The sequence below is a fragment of the Erythrolamprus reginae genome, chromosome 3 (assembly GCF_031021105.1).
Source record: "Erythrolamprus reginae isolate rEryReg1 chromosome 3, rEryReg1.hap1, whole genome shotgun sequence".
NCBI lineage: Eukaryota > Metazoa > Chordata > Lepidosauria > Squamata > Dipsadidae > Erythrolamprus > Erythrolamprus reginae.
Window position 1 is genome coordinate 87609622 of NC_091952.1, and position 27337 is coordinate 87636958.

General features: G+C 37.4%; 1 protein-coding gene across 1 annotated transcript; it reads right to left on the reverse strand.

Annotated features, from left to right (window-relative positions):
• Positions 1–3625: 3625 nt before the first annotated feature.
• On the reverse strand, positions 3626–25309 carry ZRANB2 (zinc finger RANBP2-type containing 2). Its single transcript, XM_070746155.1, is given in 11 exon segments — positions 3626–5282; positions 5711–5855; positions 5857–5872; positions 10460–10540; positions 15313–15488; positions 17765–17902; positions 19412–19488; positions 21282–21364; positions 21783–21891; positions 21977–22029; positions 25160–25309. Coding segments are annotated over 11 exon segments (1056 nt in total). The 5' UTR covers positions 25216–25309; the 3' UTR covers positions 3626–5160.
• Between the last annotated feature and the right edge of the window lie 2028 nt (positions 25310–27337).

Below are 27337 nucleotides of genomic sequence, written 5' to 3' on the forward strand. Positions count from 1 at the left end.
GCTGTATAAAAAGATGAAGTAGAACGGCCGCTTACAGTGCCCGAAGTCTTGGGATGGCGATGATGTCAGGTTTAAACACCGTCTATGGAGATTCTCAAATCATCCCCGTCACGGTTGTCCCCAAGGTGTTTTTTTTCAAAAGACAACTGGACTCTGAAGCAAAACGTCTTCAAAGAAAAAATATCCAGAAAGCCTAGTTGCCTCTTGAAAAAGCATCACCGGGACAGGCTTAACAACCTTTATATATTAGGTATAATAATAATAATAATAATAATAATAATAATAATAATAATAATAATAATAATAATAATAATAATAATTTGATATTTATAATAAAAAACATACTCAGCTGCTGCAAAAAGATAGCACAGACTGACTGCAAGCATAGATACAATGCTGTGGCACAGATGATCCACTGGAACTTGTGCCAGAACTACCATCTACTATCTACAACTGGTGGGATCATAAGCCCAAAAAAGTTGTAAATGAGCAAGCAAAACTACTGTGGGACTTCTGATTCCAGACTGACCGAAGTTTGGAGCATAATACATCAGACATCATGATTATAGAGAAAAAGAAAGTATGGATCATCCACATCGCAATCCCAGAAGACAGCAAATAGAGAAATTAGTGAAATATGAAGATCTGAAAATTGAGCTGTAACGACTCTGGCATAAAGCCAGTGAAAGTGATCCCAGTGGTCCTTGGCACACTGGGTGCCATGCCAAAAGATCTCAGCAGACATTTGAAAACCATCAGAATTGACAAAATCTCCACCTGTCAACTGCAAAAGGCCACTTTACTGGGGTTGGCACACATAATTCGCTGCTATATCACTCAGTCCTAGGTGCTTGGGAAGCGCCCTATTAGTGATGAAATATGAAATCTAGCAGTTCTAGTTTGCTGTGTTGTATTGTTCAAATAATAATTCAAGTTGGACTTGGGACAGGTTTAACCACCTTTATATACAGTATTATGTAGCATAATTCTGGGTAGAACTAGTAGTCTAGAACTCTCTTAACTTTAGGTAATGGACTATGGGGTGAGCGGTGTGAAAATCTGTGAGGGGATTATGAAGCATGGTTTCTGAGATGTGGGAGTTTTATTAATGCAGTATTGCACTTCAACGGGGTTCTGTACAGAATAGTAATATAGTTTCCATGGTTTGAACTGAGCCCTGTTAAGTCCTTTTTGGTCTGTGGTTGGTGAATTGAGATGGTTGGCTTTTTCCAGTGAGAGCCTCTTTGCAAAACACAGGCTTCTGCTGAGGCCAGATAGCAACAGGAGTTCGTTTTACTTTTCCTTTAGGGGCCTCCTTCTGGCTGTTAGTCTCTGGTGACTGAAGGGGCCGATTACCAGGAAATGTGTATTATGCAGTGCTCAGACATGATGCTGTCACATTGAGTTGCAAGTTTTAAATATTTGCCCTCCTCCTGTACTTCTCATACATCTATTTCTGGCTGCAATTTTGTTTTTAAAGGGCATTTTGAGTAAACATAGCAGTAATGCCACCTAGTGAGGAAAGTTATATCTAATTTGATGTTTTCTTTAGTGCTTTGAAACAGCATTTCATTAATAATGATTAGGCTAATGATTGAGAAACAATTATTCTCGTAGCCCGTCTTTGAGAAACCATTCTCGTAGCCCGTCTTTGGACCCGTTCAATTGACAAAATTGAATGGGTCCAAAGACGGGCTATGAGAATGGTGGAAGGTCTTAACCATAAAACGTATCAGGAAAGACTTAATGAACTCAATCTGTATAGTCTGGAGGACAGAAGGAAAAGGGGGGAACATAATCGAAACATTTAAATATGTAAAAGGGTTAAATAAGGTTCAGGAGGGAAGTGTTTTTAATAGGAAAGTGAACACAAGAACAAGGGGACACAATCTGAAGTTAGTTGGGGGAAAGATCAAAAGCAACGTGAGAAAATATTATTTCACTGAAAGAGTAGTAGATCCTTGGAACAAACTTCCAGCAGACGTGGTTGGTAAATCCACAGTAACTGAATTTAAACACACCTGGGATAAACATATATCCATTGTAAGATAAAATACAGTACAGGAAATAGTATAAGGGCAGACTAGATGGACCATGAGGTCTTTTTCTGCCGTCAGTCTTCTATGTTTCTATGTTATCTGCTGTATAATGCTGAATAGTTAAACAACTGTCTCTGTGGTGCACCCAGAACAATGTAGAAGAGAACGCACTTAAAACTGTATGTGACAGTAGATTTTAGTAGGAGCTCCCCTATTCTATCGCCAACCCAATATCAGCATCAGAGAGCTTCAAGTTTCTGGATTCTATAATCTTTCAAGACTTGAAATGGATTCCTAACATTAGAACCGTCATTAAAAAGCATAACAAAGAATGTTCCTCCAGTGCCTACTATGACAGCTCAGGCTACACAACGAGCTGCTGCTATTGTTCTACAGAGGAATTGAGTTTGTCATTTGTACTTCTATAACTGCCTGATTGGTACAATAATCAGACTTCAATGGAGTTCGGACTGGAGAAAAAACAAAAACATTGCAACCAGCCTGCCTTCGACTGAGGAGATGTATACTGCACGAGCCAGAAAGAGCTGGGAAAATATCTACAGAACCCTCACATCCTGGACACAAACTGTTTCAACTCTTCTCAGAAGCTTTGCCACTATAGAGCATTGCATACCAAATTGATGCAAAATGCAGAGTCACGTGCAATAACAGGTATACCAAGGTATGTCTGTATTACTCCATCTTTACGTGAGCTGCATTGGTTGCCAGTCAGTCTCTGAACGTAATGATGGCCGCAGTGTCCCAGAGTGATGTGATCCACTTTTAAGACCTTCTGACAAACAAACCCAATGAGGAAATCAGATTCACTTAACTGTTAGTAATTTAACAACTGTAGTGATTCACTTAATGAACATGGCAAGAAAAGTTGTAAAATGGGGGCAAGAAAAACACACATCCTATTCTGGCCAAGGACTGAGTCGAAGAGGGGGACTTAAGGCATGACAACAAAGAAACACAATTTGACAGACTCAGTCCTCATTGGCTGAAGGGATGGTGTCATCACATTCTTGGAAGTTAGCTCCACCCACTGTGGACAATGGGGATAAAACTCACTTAACAAATTTTTCATTTGACAACATAAATTTTGGGCTCAATTGTGGCCCTATGTTGAGGACTATCTGTACAGGGTATCTAAATAATCATCTTTTTAATTCTAGTCCCAAATTTCTAAAATTCAATGAAATAATTTGAGAAAATGTTAAAAAAATAATTTCTACCAATTAATATACTTTGTATCCTTTGAAAAAAATCAAATTCATTTGCATTTATAAAAAAACATTTTTGATGTTTTGTTTTTTACTTGATTATCAACTCTTGTTATACCTGATTGCATTTAATATGAAGCAGAGAGCATGCTGGCTGGAGAATTCTTGGAGTTGAAGTCCACAAGTCTTAAAGTTGCCAGGTTTGAGGACCCCTGCTCTAGCTCCAGGTTTACTTGTATCAAAAATTCAACTAAATTTAAATTGTTTCAAGTCATAATATTGAACAAAAAAATGAAATGAACTGCAATCTATACAACATCTGGCATTGTTTGAACAGAAAGAACATAAACTACAAATGAATGACATTTTTAAAACAGGCATGCTTTATTTACACATCCACAGAATTGGATCTTCATATAACCAAAACAATTTGAATCCAAGCCAAATGAAACCCATAATTTCCCTTTAGTTATTCTAGCCTATCATATGCTGAGATTAAAACTTGTTAGGTACAATACTGTGAATAAAAGCACAAGAATAGCAAATTGTTAACATGTAGCATTTAGCAAATCTGGCTTTCACATTTTTTTTTAGACTTTCAAAAAGTCAGAGAGGCACAGTTACAAGACTATTTGTATTTGTGCAATCTATGCTACAATTTAGCACACGAAAGAGGATACCTAAGAGGAAGCAATATAGGATTACAAGCATATTTTTCTGCAAAATTTATCCAAATATTCACACAGCAAAGCCTTATTGCTATGTCACTTATCAGCCCCACCCCCGTCAACTTTAAGATGTCCATGAAAAGGGGGGGGGGAGATTTGATGACAGTTCTGCTCCATTTGCCATTGAGCAGTTTGCTTTACGAAGCAGATCTTCCAAAATGCAAGATATTGAAGGCATAGCCTATTCCTTAGATTTGTTTATTTCCCTTTAACATACTTACCTTGGATGTGACTGAAGATGACAAATACATTTCCCCCCAATCAGTTTAAGAGTGGTCAGTACTTAACAAATACATTTGATAGTAAAACAAAAATGAAGCATGAAACATGTTAAGCCATGAATTAGTTGAAACAGACTTGAGGTTTTAGGATTTCTACTCTCTTGTATAAACCATTTCAAGAACAATGCTTGTCCAAATCATACCAATTTGGCTACTTTGTAGATGTAAATTCATCAAGTTGTTTTTGTTGTTTTCCAAAGATGGTATTCTGGCCAGAACAGGCCTGTGTAGGATTGGACTAATGCTAGGTTTTACACACAGGGTTTTTCTTAATTATTGCAGCAGTTTTACCAAATGACACTAGTTTCTTTCCATATTTTATCTGCAGCATAATGCAGCTATTAATTTGCTGAGTCAATAAAGAGTGCAGGACACTGGAATCAAATGTTACATGCCTTGTGTAATACTGTACATCATAAAATTCTGCAGAAAATTATAAAGAATTTATTTTGCAAAGTATCCAGGAAATAATTTATACGAAGTTTCTTCTCAGTTAGAAATCACAACCTATTAAAAAGAGTTGTTCCTCTAGAGAATTATCCTACTCTGAAACGGAGATACATTCCTGCCTACCAATAAGAAACTAAGAAAAATTAGACTAAACTTTTTCAGAAACTAGATTTTGAATTTACTTGATGACATAGCAACAGATCAGGATGATATTTGGTTGATATTTTCAAACTAGATTAAATTAAAATTATCTGTTAAAGTTTAAACACAATTAAAAAAACCCCATGTTTGCCTTTCTGGGATCAATGTATGGCTTAAAATATTTCATTACATGTTTTATGAGTTAAATTAGTTGCAGTTTTCCATTAAACATGCATCTCTATTAGCAGGATGTACCATTTCTGACCAAATAAAACATCAACTTTTTAATATTGTCTCATGCAATGGACTGGTTTGTGGGTTTTTTGTGTGTATGTATGTTTGAATTTTGTACATTATTTCTTTTTGGAACTTGTACGAGATCCAGAATGAGAGGAACCAGAGGATGACCTGCGGTTTCTGAAAGATAAAAAATGAGAGAAAGCATGCAAACAAATAAGTTTTAAGTGCTATGAATGTCACAGGGAATGAAAAAAAGAGGAAGAGACAGTAGGGTTTGAAATATACTTATTGGGACTTCATCTTTGCAGCTTAGTAGTTCATATAATTAAGACCCTTCAATTAAGAAGAGTTTGCATTTTTAAAAATGCATCTTCACAGGAGTGCTAAAAGAAATCACTTTTTCTGCATTGCGTGTGTATGATTATCTTTAAGATTGGTAATTAAAGGTAGCAAGAATATATATAAAGCCACAGCTAGACAGAATAAAATGGCTCTCACCCCACATACACAAACACAACATACACACAGCTTAAAATATTCTTCTCCTTGATCCTTCCAAAATCAGCATTTAAAGAACAACCATTCTTATTCTACAAAACCCAAACCTTTCAGGTGACAGTGATCTTGTTCGTCTTTTTTTGCGATCACCAGAAGAAGATCTAGATCTGCTTCTCTTTCTGCTTCTCTCAGTGGAGGATGATGAATGAGAGCTTGAGTAAGTTCTTTTCCTTGGGTTTGGAGAACCCCTGACGGACCTGGAGCTGGATCTTTATTAAGAAATAAATCAGACTTAATCCTAGCATAAACAAAAATGCAATACTCTACATCAAATGCAGAAATATAAATTCAGATTCAAAAAATAGATTAGTGTATGAATACTTACTGCCACGTTAACAGGGATCTAAACTCGAACCATTTTAAATAGTATTTGTCTAGGACCACATCAATAGCCTGTCCAGAACTGACTACACAATATAAAAAGCCCCTTTATGCTGGTATAATTATTGGTTTTCAGTAAAGTAATAGCTAGCTTGAATATTAAGATAAAGAAATAATGGATATACACATTACTCATATGCTGAAGAAAAATTAGGGGGTAATTTGAATAATGCAATATGCTATATATTTAATAAACTCTTGAAAACGAATATCTGATGAAAATGTTACGCTGAATTGATGGCAACAGTCGTTTATATACTGTTAACATCAAGAATATATTGGCATAGGTAGTCCTCAACTTACAACTGTTCATTTAAGCATCAGCTCAAAATGATGACAGCCTTGGAAAAAATGACTTGATGTTAACCTTCCTTGATGTTATGACCATCTGTGGCCATGATTGCAATTTGGGCACTTGGCAACAGATTTGCATTGCAGTGTCTTGTGGTCATGGGTGTGCAGCTTTCAACCTTTCCAGGGGCTACCAACAAGCATAATCAATAGGGGAAGCAGGATTTCCTTAACAATTGTCATGATTCACCCAACCATGCGATTTGCTTAACAGTGGCAGTAAAACTGGTTGCAAAACTGGGCTGATCACATGATGACTTGCTTAATGAGTTATCGCTTAGTGACTAACATTTGGGTCTTACTTGTGATCGCACATCAAGGATTACCTGTAAGAGGTTTGCATTTGCAAATACAGGCAAGTAAAAAGCCCTTTGTTTGTGGCAGTTATTTCAGCATCAATAGGTATAAAGCTCAGAGATATAAAGCAGTATCATTTCAGATTGATCATTTACCCTCAAGAGCATATAATTGTTCAAACGAAAGGAAAACATCTGCTTTCTGGCTGCCAATTCTTGATAGAAAATATTTGGCCACATTACCATATTTCCCAGAAAATAAGATCAGGCCTTATATTAATTTTTGCTCCAAAAGAAGCATTAGGCCTTATTTTCAGGTGATGTCTTATTTTCAGGAAAATATGGTACTGAAAGTATCCATCCAGTTGACAACTGGTTGGCAAAATTTTGGGGTTGGGGTTATATTACAAACATCCTGGAAAATCATGGTAGGGCTTGCGACTTACTTTCTAATTTTCAGGAAAACACAGTAGTAAATATGGGGGGAAATTATATAGAAAAAGTCAGATTAATGATTTTTGTGCCTTGCAGTTTTGGAGTTAGCTTTTTATTTTCTCAATTTTTTTTTAAAAAAAAATAAAAACAAAATTTAGAAAGTTAACTGAATTAACATGTATCCATTAGATTACAGGAAGTCCTCAACATAACAACAGTTCAGAATTACGACAGCCTTGGAAAGTGTGCTTTATGCCCATCCTTTCTGACTGTCGGAAAAACACTGCACCACTACTCCCGCAGTCACGTGATCACAAACTGGGTGCTTGGCAACTTTTTCACACGTACATGACCAATTGCCAAAAGCTCCATAGTCATGTGATCACCATTTGCTGACTTCTCCATAACCTCATTGTGGAATGTGGCAGGGAAGGTTGCAAATTCTGCCGCATGAGTCCCAGCGACCGGTTAGGTCCCACAGAGTCGGCCTTCTCCAGGTCCCGTCAACTAGACAGTGTCGTTGGCGGAACCTAGGGGAAGAGCCTTCTCTGTGGGGCCCCAGCCCTCTGGAATCAGCTCCCCCTGGAGATTCACACTGCCCCCACCCTCCTCGCCTTCCGTAAGAATCCTAAGACTCATTTATGCCGCCAGGCATGGGGCGATCAGACCTTAGCCCCCTGGCTGACGAATGTTATGTATGGTTGTTCTATGAATGGGCATGATTGATTTTTAATATAGTTAATGATTTTAGAGTAGTTTATTTAGTTTTAATTAATTGGATTTAGCATATTGTATTTTATTGTTCTTTTTTAGATAGGTAGATAGATAGATAGATAGATAGATAGATAGATAGATAGATAGATAGATAGATAGATAGATAGATAGACAGATAGACAGACAGACAGACAGACAGTTGTTAGCCGCCCCGAGGCTGCAGAGAGGGGCGGCATACAAATCCAATAAATAAATAAAATAAATAAATAAATAAAAGATAGATAGATGCTGCCTGCTAAAAAGACTTCCATTTGTCGCTGGGGGCTGGCTGCCAAAGTCAACGCTCTTTGGAGGGTACAGAAACAGAACTGAAGAAGATGCAGAAATGGAGATCAAATCTTGAATGCTTGAGTTCCCTGAAGCCCTCCTGCCATAGAGGGAACTAATCTCTGGCTTTGTACAGAATCCACTCAAATCCTGAAAATATAAGCTCCATTCCTGCTCCCTTCCCAGAGTAGTTCCTCCATGTATGGAGGAAACCAGAACACTTTGGATAGGCTGCCGAAATGGACTTCAAATCCTGACTATTTGAGCTATGTATCACGCATTCTGCCAGTGGAATAGGCAGAAAAGCTGAACTCCTTAAGCAGACAAATCTTTCAGCCATCCCAAAGACACGAACGAGCCAAAATTCAAGCAGAGATGGAGAATAAGGGCGGAATGAGCCCGTAGTGCTTAGGGTGGGTGGGGGAAACCCAACACAGACCATGTAGGTTTCTTCACTTGGGGGGGCGATCTTCCTGCTTGGATTGTGTCAGAGTGGTTTTCAGTTTTTGAGTGGAAGAACCCCCATTAGGCTCTGCCTGCCTAATGACCCATGAGATCTCTTAATGACTGCAACTGGGAAGGTGGCTGCAGAACGAAGCAGTCATGTGATGTCTCACTTAAAAACTGTTTCGCTCAACAACCAAGTTTCCAGTCCCAAATGGGGTCCTAAGTCAAGAACTACCTGTAAAACAAAATAGAAACAATGAGCTGAAGCCAACTTTACTTATATTTGACATCAAGTTTAGCTCAGTCTCTAAAGAGACTATAGTGATAAGGATTGGATTCTGAAACCACCCTAATATTCTAATTTCTCATTAAAAAAATGAAAATCATTTTGCTGCTAAGCACTTTTATCTATCATTTATCAAACTCTGAACTTCAGACTAAATATTGCTTAACTGTATATCGCTTATCTACAAAAAAGCTGGGCACAACAAATTTTAGTCCTTAGTGAATTAACAGATAAACTTGCACATAAAATTTTAGAAATCACTTCTACCCAGCATGCTTGCACACCAATGAATTCCCAAGTGATCAGAAGCTTATATAATCTTTACAAGGTACAAAGTTTAAAAAATGTTATTTTTTTAACATTCAAATTCTTACTTGGTAAGTCCCACAGTCACTATGAAACTGAAGCAAAAAACAGATGTAATATTTCAGAAACATACATCAAACATAATTAACCATTGAATAGAAAAGATATTTGGGCACAACCCCCCAATTTCCAGAGTGAAAATCTGTGGGAACATTTCAAATCTGCAGTACAAGCAAGACCTAAAATATTTTAAGCTAGATAGCCTGTTTAAGGAAGAGTGAGAAAACATTCCAAAATCAAGAGGAAAAAACCTCTTAGGAAAGATTTGGAAGCTTTCTCCCAAAGAACATTATAAAGTGCTGACTAGTACAATGTATAACCTTCTGCATCTATCATATTCACTGTTTCTCATTTTGAATGTATAAAGTGTGTATGCATTCAAATATGCAGAAAAAGTTTTGTTTAGCAATGTACAATGCAGATTTTGTCAGCTTCTGTTCACTCATGGATTCATACAATTTGCCTAGCAATGCTTAAAACGTTGCATGGAATTCTGTTAGAATTACTTCTTTAAAATCCTATCCTATACTGTAGGCAACCATATTAACTAAAAATATTTTCAGACAGATTTGGGGAAGACAAAAATCAGACTGGCAAGGCAGTATTTTAGCTATATGTGTTTTAGACATGGGGAAAATTATCTATGGGTATACATTTTCATATAATTACTATTCATTATTTCCTATTTTTCTTTTGAAATACAAACCACCAGAAATAGGGAAAAAGTTTTGTTATTTTAAGATTGAATATTCAACGTTCAGCATTTATGTGTATGGTTTACCTTACAATATAGATAACACCTGCTAAATGGTAAATTGAATTTACACATACATTTTAGTTGGTTAGATTTCCTGCTTTTCCTCTAAAAAGCTCAAATAATTATCACACCATTCCCCTATAATTTTCATAAGTCTCCTGTAAAGATTCTCTCTGAAGGAGATCGGTGGTTCAAAAATGTGAAAAATAAATTAAAACAATAAACACCTTCACTCTCCCAATTTTTAAACACTTTCTTGGAGAATTTGTTATAATCATTTTGCTACTTTAGTAAATATAATTTCATTTGTTACCAAAACAATATTAAAAGAAGTACATTTGTAGCAAATGCTTATAATAAAGTAGGATGGATGGTGACTTCTTCATCTCTCTCTCCCTCTCTCCCTCTGACAAGCACAGCTTGCTACCTCATTCACCTTGATTTCGACCCACGAGATCTAGAACGTTCTCTGGAAGTGGAATGAGACCGTGACCTTGAACTGGAAGAGCTTCTGGACCTGAAACAACATGAAGATTTATTTTTTTCTTTTGGGGAAAAAAGAAAAACAATAATCCAATGAATTTAAGTTTTTAATTTAACAGTATTTGACAATAACATTATTTTATTTCCTTCACCTCATTGGGACATTTTTCAGAGTTATTCAAAGAAGCAAACAAAAATCTGATTTGGAATTAAACAGCTGTTTGATTTAATAGCAAGAGCACAAACTTAAGTGAGCACGGCTCATTTTTATCTATCTTCCAGGTCATGTTATAAGTTGCTTTTTGAAATGTTTTTCCCAAATAATTTTTCATATATTATGTTTGGAATTTATCATGAGAAGATAAGCTTATTGTCTTTTTGAAATTCAGTCAATAAATAATAACAATAAAACATTACAATTTGTGGCAATTCCACCATTGAAAGATTTGGTCATGTTTCATCACAAGGTTGTGCCCAATTTTTAGTATGATTTTGCTTTGGTTGTTAAGATAATTCAACTTTCCCCATTAACTTTGATTGCCAGAAGCTGACTAGAAAGGTCGCAAATGCTGACATCACATTACCTTGGGACATTGCAACAATCATAAGTACATGACGGCTGCTAAGTGCCCAAATCACAATCCTGTGACTATGGGGATGCTGTGCTGGTCGTAAGTGCAAGGATTTTTCAATGCTATTACAACTGGTTGCTAAATGAATGGCTATAGGTTGAGGACTACCTGTAAATTTTAATTATATTCTCTTGAAAAGATTTATCTTAAAAACTATAAGACCATTTCCAATGGATTTTGATGTGTAAGTCACAGGCAAAAATGAATCTTGTAAGTTAGTAGGAATTGCACAATTCAAAACAGACAAGTCAAGTAAAAGTTACCTATATTCCACAATACTTTGAAAGAAACTTATTTACAATTCAATAACTCTTGATGAAAAGCAGGTTGCATGAATTTAAGTGGGATTTGTTCTGACATAATCTGATTTTACATATTTAGAAGTAAATGTCAGAAGTAAATGACAATACTCTATGAGATTTCCTTTTTAAATAAATGAGTGTTTTCTTAGTTGTAATTAATTTCGATTCCAGACATAGTGGCTAGAGTTTAATAAGTTATTTTCAACATTTATCCATTATCATTTGGAAAAAATGTTTGTAGAAAATCTGGAACATTGCTGATTTATGATATTTGATTTGCCTATCAAATTCAAGGGATATCTAGACTCATGTATCGCATATCTAATTAAGAGGCATCATATCTAATTCAGAGTCAACAGACATAAAGTCTCAGTGGGAGAAAAAAATAACCACAAGGGACGAGTTAAATCATGAGTGTCAAACTCGCTGCGTCACGTTGCTGTCATGACACATATTCCAATGTTTTACAAATTTGTGGAGTTGGGGTGGGCGTGGCCTGCGTGTGCCGCATCTGGCCCATGGGCCACCAGTTTGATATCTCTGAGTTAAACAATGATAGCTGTACTTTTTAATGCTCCTTCATATAATCATAATGAAGGTTTAAAGGGGAATTATCAGCTAGTTCAAACCCCTATCAAAGTAGGATCCTAACAGAGCATCAGATGGTCATCTAGACCCATGATGGCCAACCTATGGCATGCATACCACAGGTGGCACACATAACCATATCTGCGGGCATGCCAGCAGTTGCCCTAGATCAGCTCCAGTGCGCATCAGCCAGCTGCGTTTCAGCTGGCCCAGGTCACACCACCCTTCCCCTCCCAGGAGTCTTCACATGGCCCATTTTGGATGCCAGGTAAGTACAGGGCTCAGGTGGAGGCTCTGGGAAGGGGTTTTCGGCCTCCAGATGACTTCTGGGGGGTTGGGGAGGACATTTTCACCTTCCCCGGGCTCCAAGAAAGCCTCTGGAGTCTGGGGAGAGCAAAAAACAGGCTTACTGGAAGTCGGGAAACAGCCTTGGGAGGGCCTCGGGGGGGGGAGGCTGTTTTTGTCCTCCCCAGGCTCCAGGAAAGCCCCTGGAGTCTGTGGAGGGTGAAAAACAGGCCTATGGGCCCACTTGAAGTTGGGAAATAGGCCATTGCTGATCTCCAGAGGGCCTCCAGGGGGTGGGAGAGGCTGTTTTTGCCCTCCCCAGGCTCCAAGAAAGTCTCTGTGTCAACTTGCAAAGCTTTCAAGTTGCCATCTTTTGGAAACTTCACACTCTGGAGCCTGGGAGGGCGAAAAATGAGCTTACTGGAAGTCTGGAAATATGCAGTTTCTGGCCTCCGGAGGCTTCCGGGAGGCCTGCTATGTCCAAAACAGGGTTCGTTGGGGAGGGGTGGACACACACGTGTGGGGCACTGAATTATGGATGTGGGAACGCACACGTACTTTTGGCACCTGAGGGGGGGAAAAGATTCGCCATCACTCAAGCAGACTCTCTTAAACATCTCTAGCAAAGGATTTGTTTAAGCAAATCTACTGCCTATTAAGCCAGTCTGTTCCATTCTTGAGCAGCTTTACATTGTGGAAATTTCTATTTGTCCGATTACCGACAGATGTGCATTGGACCATAACCCTGGGTACCTGCTCGCTATTCAGCCCAATTTCCTTAACCTGGGTCCATTCTAGTTATAAACCAGAGCCTTGAATTCCATATTCATCTAAAAACTTTTCAGATTATATTATAACCAAATGTCCTTTTTCTTGGGAAATCGTAGTATCCAGATGTCTAGATAGCTAAGCTTATTGATCTGACTTAAGAAACTACCGTACGAAATTGAACAAAGATTATAAAGAATTAAACACCTCTAAGCACAATCTCCTTTTTTAGTCAAACACCAAGATCCCCATCCAGACATCCAGAATTCTTGCTTTTCTGGTTATCTGCAAAGCATAGGAATCAGCTAAGTTCAAAAGTTCACTTGCTGAATCAATTTCCTGCCTTTGTTCCTTATCTCTACCAGCTCCTTGACAGTTTACAGCAGTGCCTTACGGAGACTGTTGGATGCAAATATGGATTGATTGAAATCTCTTTTGATCTAAGATTCACACTTGAGTATTCTCTCAAGAAAAATGAAAATTAAAAAAATCTTTAAAAATACTTTTTAAAAATTGTGTCTTTTAATGAGTTAAAAATGAATTCATCATTTCAACAACTGAGAAAAAAATCTGTACCCTATGGAGTATTGTTAGTTAAAATCATTAAGAAACTATTTTTTATTTATTTTTGTAACCAAATAGTTTTGATCAGGATCCTTGATACACTTGCCCTATTACTGATGCCCAACTGTTATTAAAATGTTCGATAACAGTATTTGTTTTCCCTTCAGCTCATGAAAAGATAACTTTATGCAGCATTTTTTAAAAATCATCTATGAACAAATAAGAGTAAAGTCCTTTGGAATTCTATTATTTTTGCAACAATTTTTTCTAATTGATTATATGTTTTATTTTTCTTTCTCAAGTATCAATATTGCTGTCTTCTCCCATTTCCCCTAATTTTAGATCATGACATATAGAGTTAACATGTCGGTCAACGTATTTGCTGATCATGCAAACCAAACCATATTATCTTCTATAACATTGAGAATTTTTTCCCATGTTGTTTGAGTTGTGACAAATTGTATTAAACCTCTAAAAATTAATATTCATCCCTGTAAATTTTTCCACTTGTATGTTAAGCTTATTTATTACTGATTTCCAAATGTAAGCTTCATCTAATAAATCAGAAAAAAGCTATTTACATGCCAATAAAAACCAAGGGTATCCGAGTCTACAAGACAGAGCTCTGAGCTTTAGGTTGTTTCTTAGTTGTACAAATATAGCATTGAATTTCTACGTTATGGGGATGATGATCCAATTAGCGATTTCAGTCTTCCTTCCTTTCCAGCAAGGACTACATCACTGTACTGGAGTTCTTTCCAAAAGTGAAAGGATGTCTTATTTTTATAGAATGTTATGTTTAAATATAATCCAATAGAGAATTTTACTTTGTTTCAATAATATCATTTTAAAAAAGGCCCTGGACTACATTTGTAAGCTGATGAGAATAGTATAAACATGTTTTAAGTCAATGACCCCCTCCCTCAAAATATGGGGACTACAGAATCCTGAAATCAACACATTTTTTCTTAATTGGAGTGTTAATTTTTATCCAACTTAGTTTTGCTTTAGGGATAATTTAAAACGTAACTATATTTGTGTTTGACAGTTTCTTCATATACAACTTTTTATGAATAATTTCATCATAAAACTGATACAAAAGGTGTGTGTGTAATTTTTGGTTAAAAAAAATGCTGCCCAAAACTAGGCTCTTTAACAGGGTTAAAAGAGAAAGGGCTAATGTCTTTATAGAGAGTAATGTTTATTTAGAAGTTTAAATAAACTTAAAATAAGCTCTTCTTCCTTTTAAAATCTAATCCCTTCCCTTAAAATTAAGGATAACTTTACTTTTTAATAAGTTTCTGCCAATAAGTAGATCATTAAATACTTAGATTAATAGCTGCCTCTCACCAGTCCATATTTTGAAGCCATATAATCTCTGAAACACAGCAGGACTATATTTAGCTGGTACAAAAATGCTAAAATTAAGAACCAAATCTTTAATTTTCATGGCTTCTAAACTCACAACTCTCATAAAACTTAGAATAACCACCTCCAATTCACTCATCTCAAATGCTGTTTATCCCTGCAGCTGGATATGTAAGATTGATTAGGCTAACTTAAACTGCAAAAAAATAATGTAAAAGTTAATCACAAAAGAGATGTAAATAAAGAAAGTTAGATACTGACATTTTGTCTGGCGTTACCCTTGACCTGTACCCGTTTACCTGGACCTAGACCTTGAGCTTGAGTGGGAGGATGAGCGAGATGAAGATCGTGAATGAGAAGATCGAGACTTGGAGCGACTTCGTCCAGCAGTGGAAGGCTTCTTATTGGCAGAATCTTCTTCTTCACTACCATCAAGATCATATTTAGAGAGATCAGCATCATCCTCATCTTCATCCTGCAAAACAATGCTGGCAGCTTTTTATGCTCATTAGGAAAAAAGTAGGTATAATAAATCTGATAATAAATACCCAAAGAATGTCCATAACATTTCTCAATAAGGACAAAGACGTTTATGTAGATTCACATGATGTAACACAGATGAATTCTATAAACATTAGATTTAGACGTAAGAGTTGGACATCTTTTAGATTAAACAAACAAACAAACAACCCTGATGTGGCCAACTATGTTTTGACTAATACAATAAAATGCCACAGAATAATCATGTCTGTCTGTCTGTTTACCCCTAATTCCACACAGAATGAATGGTGTAGTTAAAATATAATCTATTAACATCATTTATTTTGAGGGAACATTTATTTTACTTTGAGAGAAAAAATAAACAATCTTTAAATATAAAGTTATTTTTCTTTATTCAACCAGATCAAACTGGTATTAAAAACTAGACTTAAGAAATTATTTAACTGACAGGAATTATAAATTCATGCATACAATCATAATAAATATTAAATTCATACTAGAATAATTGTTTACTCTCATGCAATATTAAGTTACCATGTGTGTGTGTGTGTGTGTGTTTCCTATAGCAGTCCATCTCAATTGACTCATGGCAGCATATGTAATAAGATATAAACACAAATTAAAAATATTTTTTCAACTGATTGTATATTTGCTTAATTTTTGAAAGTTCCCTTGAGGCCCAAACAAAAAGATATTTATTCAAATATACACAATTGTTTTGTAGAACCATTTTTAACTACTCTCCCCAATGATTAATAGCTATTTCATTCCTAAATGTACAAACATATCTTTTATAAGGCATTTAAATAATACAAATAAATAATATAAAAAAAGAGTTGGTAGAGATCTTAGAGGTCTTCTAATCCAACCCACTACTTAGGCAGGAAACCCTACACCACTTCAGACAAGTCTTCTTAAAAACTTCCAATGTTGGAGCATTCAAAACTTCTGGAGGCAAGTTGTTCCACTGATCATTTGTTCTGTCAGGAATTTTCTCCTTAGTTCTAAGTTGCTTCTCTCCTTGATTAGTTTCTACTCATTACTTCTTGTCCTACCCTGGGGTGCTTTGGAGAATAGTTTCACTCCCTCAGCAAACACGAGATATTGGAATACCGCTATCATGTCTCCCCTAGTGATTCCTTTCATTAAACTAGGCATTTAATTTATTTATTTGTATGCCGCCCCTCTCCGCAGACTTGGGGTGGCTAACAACAGTAAAAAGACAATGTAAACAAATCTAATATTAAAAAAAATCTAAAAACCCCAATTTAAGAGATCAGTCATACATACAGTCATACCATACATAAATTTTATAAGCCTAGGGGAAGGGAATATTTCAATTCCCCCATGCCTGACGACAGAGGTGGGTTTTTAAGAGCTTACCCACTTCCTGCAATCATTCTTCATGTTTTAGCTTCCAGTCCCTTAATCATCTTTGTTCCTCTTCTCTGCACTCTTTCTACTCTCCACATCTATTTTACATCACGGAGTCTAAAACTGAATGCATATTCCAAGGATGGCTTACCAAGGCATTATAAAGTGGTATTAACACTTCACGTGATATCTTGATTCTATACCTCTGTCAATGCAGCCTAGAAGTGTGTTGACTTTTTTAGCAGCTGCTGCACACTGCTGCCTCATATTTAAATGGTTGTCCACTAGGACTCCAAGATCTCTCTCATAGTTACTATTATTGAGCAAGTTTCACATATAGTGTGCCAGTGCATTTTGTTCTTCTTGCCTAAATGTAGAACCTTATATTTTTTACCATTGAATTTCATTTTGTTAGATAGCAATATTGAGGACTACACACTGAGTGCTGTGGTCAGCCAGTTACGAATCCATCTGGTGGTGATGTTGTCTAACACACATTTTTCTACTTTATCTAGTAGTAGTAGTAGTAGTAGTGATAAAGTATTATTTACTTTATCAAATGCCTTATTGAAGTTTAAGTAAATTATATCGACAGTATTCCTCTGATCCACTAATTTTGTCACTTTGTCAAATAATCAATCAGAATGCAATAATTTACTGAAGACTGATCTAATTATATATTATTTTCTATAGACATTTCTAAAAAGTCCAGCATTCAAAGGACCTTGCATGTTACTTACCATAAGAAATAAAAGGGCTAGTGTCCCATTTTGCTGAATAAGGTAAATTATCTCTGACAGATTAGAGCTGAGAAGTTAAGGTTAATACCATTCCGCACATTTATCTATGAATTACACCTTTGATATTTTCTTTTACCTCATCTAATTTATACTTAGACAGATCTCCATCCTCATCCTCCTCTTCTTCCCCTTCAGATTCCTTATCTTCAACTTCCTTTAAAATAGATGCAGGACCAACAGGTTTCCCTCTATATTTTTTCTTTTTGCGGCCAAACTATAAAGAAAAACAAACATAAATTTAAGTTATTAGAGTATGCATACCTAGGAATTAAGAGACATTGCCTTATTGCAGAATATGCATACAGTTTTTCATGCACAAATGACTCTTATTACCTGGAAACAAAACAATCCAGGTTTTTTTGTTGAGTTAAATAGATCTAACTGTGGCACAAACCCAGCTATATGTAGTTTAAGATGAATTCTTAAACTTAATAGAGGCGTGTACATGTTAATTTTGCTGAGCTAAAATTTTCAATCCTTTTTACAAATGTCTGGGTATATGTATGTATAATAGGTGCAGGCAAGAGGTGAGTTTGTATGTGAAAAAATTATCTGCTTTTATATGAAGGATCCATGGAATTAATACTAAATTTTTGCCTACTTTGCATTGCTTTGGTTTCTCACCAATAAATATGTATATTTAAAATGCAAAATAAAGTCTCATGTATACATTGCCTGGTGGAAAAAATATTTCCAGAATAGTGTAAAAAATTTTAACCATTTTTTCCTGCTTACTCCTTTTGCTTAAATTCAACACAATTATCCTCTCAAGCAAACAGAGTAACTTGGTATTTGAATTAATGGGAGGACTGCTTAGATGTAACCTATCTGGATAAAGAATCTAGTTTTATGCAACATTTTCCATCCTAGATGTGGTTCTCCAGAGCTATCTAAGGCTGCGAACATGGAATAGTAACATCCTAAAATAGGGAAATTATGAAATATATCACAGTACCAATTTTTACCAAATAAAAATTAAATTTGGTAATTGTACTCCATGCTTTTATGACTTGTTCAATGCCTCAGGAATTTATTCCTACATATTAAAGATATTAAAGCTAAGCCTTATGATGTAATATAGCCTATGACAGTGATGGCAAACCTATGGCATGGGTGCCACAGAGCCATATCTGCTGGCAGGCGGAGCCATTGCCGTAACTCAGCTCCAACGTGCATGTGTCTATCGGCCAGCTGATTTTTGGCTTGCAAAGGCTCTGGGAGGGCTTTTCTAATTCCAGAGAGCCTCCAGGGGGATGGGGAGGGCCTTTTTACCCTCCCCCGGCTCCAGGGAAGCCTTTGGAGCCTGGGGAGGGTGAAACATGAGCCTACTGGGCCCACCAGAAGTTGGGAAACAGACTGTTTCTGGCCTCCAGAGGGCCTCTGGGGTTTGGAGGAAGCTGTTTTCACCTTCCCCAGGCATTGAATTATGGGTGTGCACAATAGCGTGCACACACGCTTTTGGTACCTGAGGGGAAAAAAGTTTGCCCTCACTGCCCTATGAGGTTACTTTTAAAACCTTCTTTTGCTAATTTAATAATAATAATTTGTTAGATTTGTATGCTGCCCCTCTCTGAAGAATGTATTATTTTAGCATAAATATATAAATGACATTTTCAGAGCTATATTTATAAATTAGGGCTAAAGGAATGCATTTAGGAATGAGTTTTCCCATTTGTATATTTTATAAGTAACATTTCATTATATAGAAGTATGTATCACTTACCTCATCATATTCCCCATCGGACTCTTCACGTTCTATATATTCAACATTCTCTCTTTCATTGAAGCCCCCACCATATCCTACAAAAAAAAAGTTTCCAACAACTAAATCAATACTCAACGATATGACATGTTATTTTATAGTAAGTAAAAATAACAGCAGAGATTTCTATGTAAGTGCTTATTAGTTTGCATAAAAGGCTGTGAAAATTGAGACACACAGAAGTATGAGAGCTATCCAGGTTGGATAAAAATTTATGTTTTTTTAAATTTAAATGAAACAAATATTTTTTATCAAATTTATTTTCATAAAATACTTTTGGAGTAAAAATCTATCTAAAGATAATTTTCTATTTAAGATACATTAATAATTTAGTTTATTCAGCATGAAATGGAGCTTAGTTATGTAGCATGATGCTGTATAGAGTTGATTTAAATCAAGCCTTTTAAATCATGATTTAAATTGTGATTTAAATCAAATCCACCCTGGAGCTATCTATATACTATTTCATTAGTTTTACTGTGCAGTTAAATTAAAATATACAGAAGCAATGGCATAGTCAACAGAACTTCCCGGCAGTTAGTTGAAACTAATCTAAGTCAAGGCAGCTGACAGAGTGGGGTTGTGGTACAAGACTCTAAGAGTCTCAGAGAGAAAGAACAAATTGGAAACAAAATTATGTTATTTGAGCTCAATTATATGGACAGAAACCGTTCCACGAACCAGCTGAGATGCACATTTTTCAGCCCCACAAATTCCAACTGTTTAGATAGTACTGTTAAGGCTATAAATGTAAATCACATCTTGAGCAGCATGCATATAATATACAAACAATTCACATCAAACTTGGTGTTAGATGCAACATCTGCCACTGTAGGAAACATTTTCATATGTTGAAATCCTTTTCGCCCCCCTTTAAAATCACCATCTGTCATGGTGTATTAAAAAACATTTACAGTTATGGACATCCTCTTAAATGCACATTAGGAAGACAAAGATTTCTCCCCAATACTGCAGTCCCTGTGGGCCCCTCAAAACTATTTCCACAAATTATCAGTAGCTGCACATGACATAGGAATAAATTTTAGCATAAAAGCATTAAGGACTTTCCTTAAATTTACTCTAAATCAAAATTAGCAAATGTCAATAGGAAGCTGTGTTTTGTGTATGCAATATTATTTCTGTGCTCCACAAGGCATCTTTTCCACCCAACTGATGCAAAGGTTTCAGTTACAAAGGATTGTGGCTTTCTGTGTCTTGAGCATTTTTTGAAATCTAGAACAAGGAAAATGCAGATAGGCATTCTTTCACACTATTCAACACCATGATGGTAATTTTTAAACTTAAAACTTCAAGCTATCCCACATTTCCCCAACATCTATCTCAATTAAAAATAAGTTTCAACTTTTCCGACGCCCCTCAAAGGCTGAATTGCCACATCGGGCAATGTTTATGGTTCTCACCTCAATCCACTTGTTTTGAAAAATAAAGGGACGCACCACCAGAGATCTTAGGAAATATTTAACATTCCACGTGCTAAATATTTCTTAATACAGAGAAAGGACCACTCCATGAAGCCACTGGTATGATTTGATCTGAATGCCTCAGAAATCTATTAGCAAATTTATCTTGATCAAATTTATAAACTAATCATCTTTTATTAAATTGGTTGTCCCTAAATTAATTTAATGTTAATCTAATGACTTTTTCCTTTGCATAGAATCAGACTGATTCAATATGATAGCCCAGCTTAGAAACCTGCAACAAATTAGTATGACATTCCAAATGAATCAACTCAGTTATTTGAGCCAGATCTCTGCAATTCTATTTGGTACAGAATATTTTCTAAAGTATGTTTAACTAAGATTCTTACCTGTTCTTTCTTCGAGTTTGGCATACTTTGGAGTGTTGCACATATTGCATTCTGACCTCCGGGCCCAATTAACATTACCACATCTTTGGGAACAAAAACACATTCGTTTAAAAATTGAAAATAATATGAGTACAGCAATTAGCAAGGTAAATATTATCTTACACCTGAAGAACTGGAAAGTTTAAAGTAATTTTTAATTGAAAGAGCAGAGTTTTTCTTTTATATTTCAGATAACAAATAGCATTTAAATGCCAAGCAAAACATATGTAATTTTTTTTTTGGCACATATACGTGTGTTTGTGTGTCACAGTAAACCCAAGGGTACTTATTTGGCAATAAGATTTTCCGTATTCAATGAACTATCCTTATGAGTAAATAACTGTCAGAACAGGTTGAACAAATTATAAAAGAGGCACAAATGGATAATATCAGCAAAACCCCCTAAAATAAAGGACAATAACATTAATCTAAGAATAAATTCAAGTTTCAAGATCAACGTACGTTTTACATTGCCAGTCATTAGCACTAAAAAGACCACGGCTCTTTTCAGCAAGGGTCTTCCCTATCTCAGTACCTCCAGCTTTCATCATTTTAGCTTCTGTAGTTTTTTCTGAAAATAGAAAACAGGCAATCAATTTCCTGTACGTTTAAATTTTGGAACAGTCCCATGAAAATAAACAAGTTGATATAGTCACCTCGACCACATCTGTTACAGCTGGTTCTTCTAGCAAAATTAACATTACCACATCTGCAAATAAAAGAAACATTATTTTAAGAACTTTCGATGCAATTAACAGTTCCACATTTTGGTTCAAACTTATGAAAATTAGCTATGAACTCATCCAAACTCACACTTTTAAAGATGATTTATAAACAAATATTTGTACTCACATACAAAATAACTGCCATTTCCTTTAATTACACTGATCTATAAGGAGAAAGCCTTGGAAATGAAAGTAGCTTAATTTTACCAGAATTGGTAAAAAAGAAAAAAAAATAAAGGAAAATTAAATCCTGAGTATTAATTGGCTCCAGTTTCCAAGAAACTTCAGGTCATTCAAAATGACGATGTGAGATTATGCTCCCTAACTTTTCTGCAAAATGTGATATACCAATGAGAATGGTGCCACACCAATCATTGTAAATTTATCCTTTTATTGATACCAATAACATAGCTTTCCCTCCCTTTATTGATTTTTCATGTAACATTTTCATGTTTTTTGCATGAAAAACTGAAAGCTCTAACATCAGATTAACAAGGTTCTATCTTTATTCAGTATATAAACAGAGCTTTTGTGCTTTTCTCTTGTGAACTGCAATAGGATCATTCCTGGGCAGATGATTGGTTTGGTTCTCTCCACACCATTGGGAATGTGAAAGGCACTGACTTTTTTTTTTTAGCCAATGATCTCATTGTCTCAAAGTCTCAAAGTGAAGATAAATTCATACATTTCCATCCATTTTCATTGTTTTACCCTACTTTGTAGAGAAGTTACAAGGCATCATGATTGTTAGACACCTCCCTCCGTTGTAGGCAAATAGACTCACCTGTAAATAAATTGTTATTGTGAAATTTCTTGAAAACTTTAGTCAACCAGCACCTTTACCACTGGCTTTCTAATTCATATCAAAGCATGTAAGAATTAACACATTTTGGAGATTATTAATTTCTTCAAATTTGTAGGCCAGCGTTATCTACCACTACCTATTCTCCCACTTTAAGCAGAAAGATCATATAGCCAGTTATAAAATGATTTGACATTTTTTAGAAGCATGTAATACAACTAAATCCAAATGCAAATGGATATGAATCAGAAGGTACTTTGAAAAGCTTTACTTTATATTTCTAAATTACCCAGTTCATTCCCTATGTAATGCATTAAGGTGTTAAAAAGATGATGACTCAATATAATAATTCACTTTGCAGGTTGAAGAAATGCAATCAGTGAGTTGATAAATAAATAAAATACAGTTGTAAATACTCAACCTATTAATAGAAGTGTTATTTTATAGATAATACGAGACTATAACTGTAGTTACTGAGTTGTAAAGGAAAGATACTGTGGGGAAAAAGTATAGAAACATGTAAGTTACAAAAATTGTATTAATATAAATTGTAGATACCAATTGCTGTAAGAGAACCCTAGGGGTTGGTTACATTGTATAGTTGTTTGCTGCTGTTTAATGTTTCTGTCTTTTTGTTTCTGTTGGTGGTTTTTTTCCTTGTTTTTTGTATTTCCTTTATAAAAAATGTAAATAACCTAATAAAGGTTTTTTAAAAAAAGGAGAAGAAATGCAATCAGTGAGTTGAAAAATAAATAAAATACTGTTGCAAATATTCAACTTATTATATGTTGGTATATGTTATAATATGTTATTATGTTATCAACTTTATATCATATATATTTTCTTTTATGTACACTGAGAGCACATGAACCAAAGACAAATTCCTTGTGTGTCCAATCACACTTGACCAATAAAGAATTCTATCTACAGTATCTATTAATAGAAATGTTATTTTATATATAATACGAGACTATAATTGTAGTTACTGAGTTGCAAAGGAAAGATACTATTGGAAAACAAAGTATAGAAACATGTAAGTTTCTATTAATATAAAATTATATTAATACTACATCAATAATAATATGCAGTAAATATTACAAATTGTATTAATATAAATTGTCAATACCAATTGCTGTAAGAGAACCCTGGGGTTGGTTACATTGTATAGTTCTTTGCTGCTGTTTAATGTTTCTGTCTTTTTGTTTCTGTTGGTGGTTTTTTTCCTTGTTTTTTGTATTTCCTTTAAAAAAAATGTAAATAACCTAATAAAATTATATATATACTGTATTTTTAAAAAATGATCAAATGTGATACTGTTCAGGTCCAGCCACGAGTTGCATTGGCATTCTTCAGTCTTGAAAGACCACGGTATCATGCTCTGGATTCCTCAGAGCATGAAGCCTGGGTAGGTTAGGGTGTGAGTGATATTGAAATATATGTATTATATATATATGCATGCCGCCAGGCTTGGGGTCATTAAACCCCTGCCTCTGGCCATTGAATATGTAGGAGGTTGTAGTGTGTATTCAAATGTTTGATTTTTAAATGTTTTAGCTTTTTAAAATATTTTAAATTAATTATTTATGTTAATTGGATTTAGATGTGTATTACTGTATATACTGTGTTTTTTATTGAAATGTGGTGAGCCGCCCCGAGTCCAGGGACGGCATATAAGTCCAATTAAAATAAATTACACACAAACACATATATATACAGAGAGAGGGGGGGGGGGAGAGAGAGAAATACAATCAGTGAAACGATGGATCCATTGCGCATTCATTTTCTCTCCCCCTCTCTACACACACACACACATATTTCATTATCAGCAAAAATGTTACATATATATATCATTATTATTTCATTATCAGCAAAAATCCATTGCGCATTTAAAAAAAAATAAACCTCAATTTTCTCCCAGACAGCTGGCTACAGAAGTTATTTATTCATAGTACTCTTACTACTTCTCTCATTGTCCCCAGATATATCTTATGCCGGGATCCTTCCTTGGGAATGTCAAGCTGGTGGTTTCTGACCTTGCTACGGCCGTTTGGAAGGTGGAGGCCTGAACGAAGAATCGCAGTGATCGCGACTAACGCGGGGCTACATGTGGGTCTCCCTAAAAATCGGCCGCCATTGCGAAGGGAGGGAGGGGAGGGAGAAAATAAAGGGGGGGAGGGGCAAAAAACCCGCCCGTTCCCTGCTTCGTCTCGTGGTCCCACGCTAGGCAAGGCCTCGAAGACCGCCCGGATCCCTCCCGCGGCTCCAACGGTCCGAAAACCCCAGCCGGTTTCCTCCCGTCCTGGCTTCCTTACTTCTTGTCGGGGCAGATCCAGTCTCCGTCGCTGACACGGAAATTCTTAGTCGACATCTCGGCCTTCGGGAACGGCCCAAAGCCTTTTCCGCTCGGGCGCCTTTCCGGACGAGCCCGAAGGAGGCAGCGGCTTGGCTTTCGGCGGTGATTGGCCAGAGATTGCGGGAGGGGGGGCCTCGCGGCAAATAGAGCTGGCCTCACGATGGCCTGTTTCTCCTGTGACGGGTTTTCTCGGTAATGTTTTTATTTTTATTTTTATTTTGGCCGGCGCGTTAGCCGCTCGTCGGAGAGTTATGGAAAATGCCTCGAAAAGATTCAGAAACGAAGGTAGAAATAATAATAAGAGGTCATCAGGCATTCCATTAGCCGACTCTGAAACGACAATATCGGGCGAAGGACGGGAAGTTTAGAGAGCGACCTCTAGCATTTGGAGGACTTTATGGCACTGGGATATGTTTGACATGGGAAGTTATTTTGGGCTTCTATGTAAAGTACAGTACAGTACTGGCTTTTGATTAGGGAGCCTGGCATTTTTCAACCTCAGCAACTTTAAAATGCGTCTATATGCTGTTGTAATGTGTTGTTGGATGGTCCTTAATATTAAATATTAAAAATATGCCTGTTGATGAAGTAACGGCACAATATGGAGCAACGACGTGGTTGAAAATTATGTATACAGTGGTCCCTCGACTTGCGCGTTCTCGATTAGCGCGAAACGCTGCAACGCGGTTTTTCAAAAAATATTATTTAAAAAATAAAATATTAAAATATTATTTAAAAAAAAATTTTTTTTTTTAAATTTTTTTTTTATTCTGTTCCCTGAATGGAGACCGCCGGCCGCTCAATCGGGCCGGCAGGGAATAGAATGGAGCCTTCCGCGGCGGGGCTGGTAAGGGGGGGAGCCGAGGGGGGAGCCGAGCCCAGCCCCGTGGCATTCGCTTTCCTCCCGCCGGCAGCCGACTGATCGTGGGCTCCTTCGCAACCTCGGAGAGCTTCCTGGTTTTCGTGAGCTTTCATGCCCCGGAAGCTCTCCGAGGTTGCGAAGGAGCCCACAATCAGTCTCGGCTGCGGGTGGGAGGAAGGCGAATCCCCCGTGGGCTCCGTTACATTTTCCGCTGCCAGCCAGGCCATGCTGGCGGCAGCGGAACAATCGCTGGGTGGAAGGCGTGCTCGGCTCTGCCGCTCCAGCCGCTTTCGGCCGAGCCTCCCCGGCCAAGCAGCCAGGGAAGTCGAGCCAGGCGTGGCGGCGGCAGCGCTGCTTCTCCGGTCGCCCGGTCCTCTCCTGCCTCCTGCGCCGATGTTCCCCGCTGCGACGGAAGGCAGTCGCTTGGCTAGGGAGGCTCGGCCGAAAGCGGCTGGAGCGGCAGAGCCGAGCACGCCTTCCACCCAGGGAGTCCTGCCCTTTCATCCCCGCCGACCACAGGGGCGAGGGGTGGGGATGAAGGGGCAGGACTTCCCGGGCGGAAGGCGTGCTCGGCTCTGCCGCTCCAGCCGCTTTCGGCCGAGCCTCCCTAGCCAAGCGACTGCCTTCCGTCGCAGCGGGGAACATCGGCGCAGGAGGCAGGAGGACCGGGCGACCGGAGAAGCAGCGCTGCCGCCGCCACGCCTGGCTCGACTTCCCTGGCTTCTCGGCCGAAAGGGGCTGGAGCGGCAGAGCCGAGCATGCCTTCCGCCCGGGAAGTCCTGCCCCTTCATCCCCACCCCTCGCCCCTGTGGCCGGCTCATCCAGGGGGGCGTGTGTGGACTGGCAAGCGGCAAGCGGGAAGACCAAGGGAAGGTTCCTTCAGCCGCCCAACACCTGATCCGCTCCGCAGCGCGGCAGCAGCGAGGAGCCGAAGATGGGGTTTCCCCTTTGCCTTTACCCCATCTTCGGCTCCTCGCTGCTTCCGCGCTGCGGAGCAGATCAGCTGTTGGGCGGCTGAAGGAATCTTCCCTTGGTCTTCCCCACCGCCCACACGCAAACTCCACCATCTGCGCATGTGCGGCCATGAAAAAAATGGCGCACATGCGCAGATGGTGGTTTTACTTCCGCATCCAATATAACGCGGAAATCGGTTAGCGCGGGAGGTCTTGGAACGTAACCCCCGCGCTAACCGAGAGATCACTGTATACGTCTTATAGACTAGGGGTCTACAACCTTAAAGACTCATTTGGACCTGTTTCCCACAGGAAAAAAAAA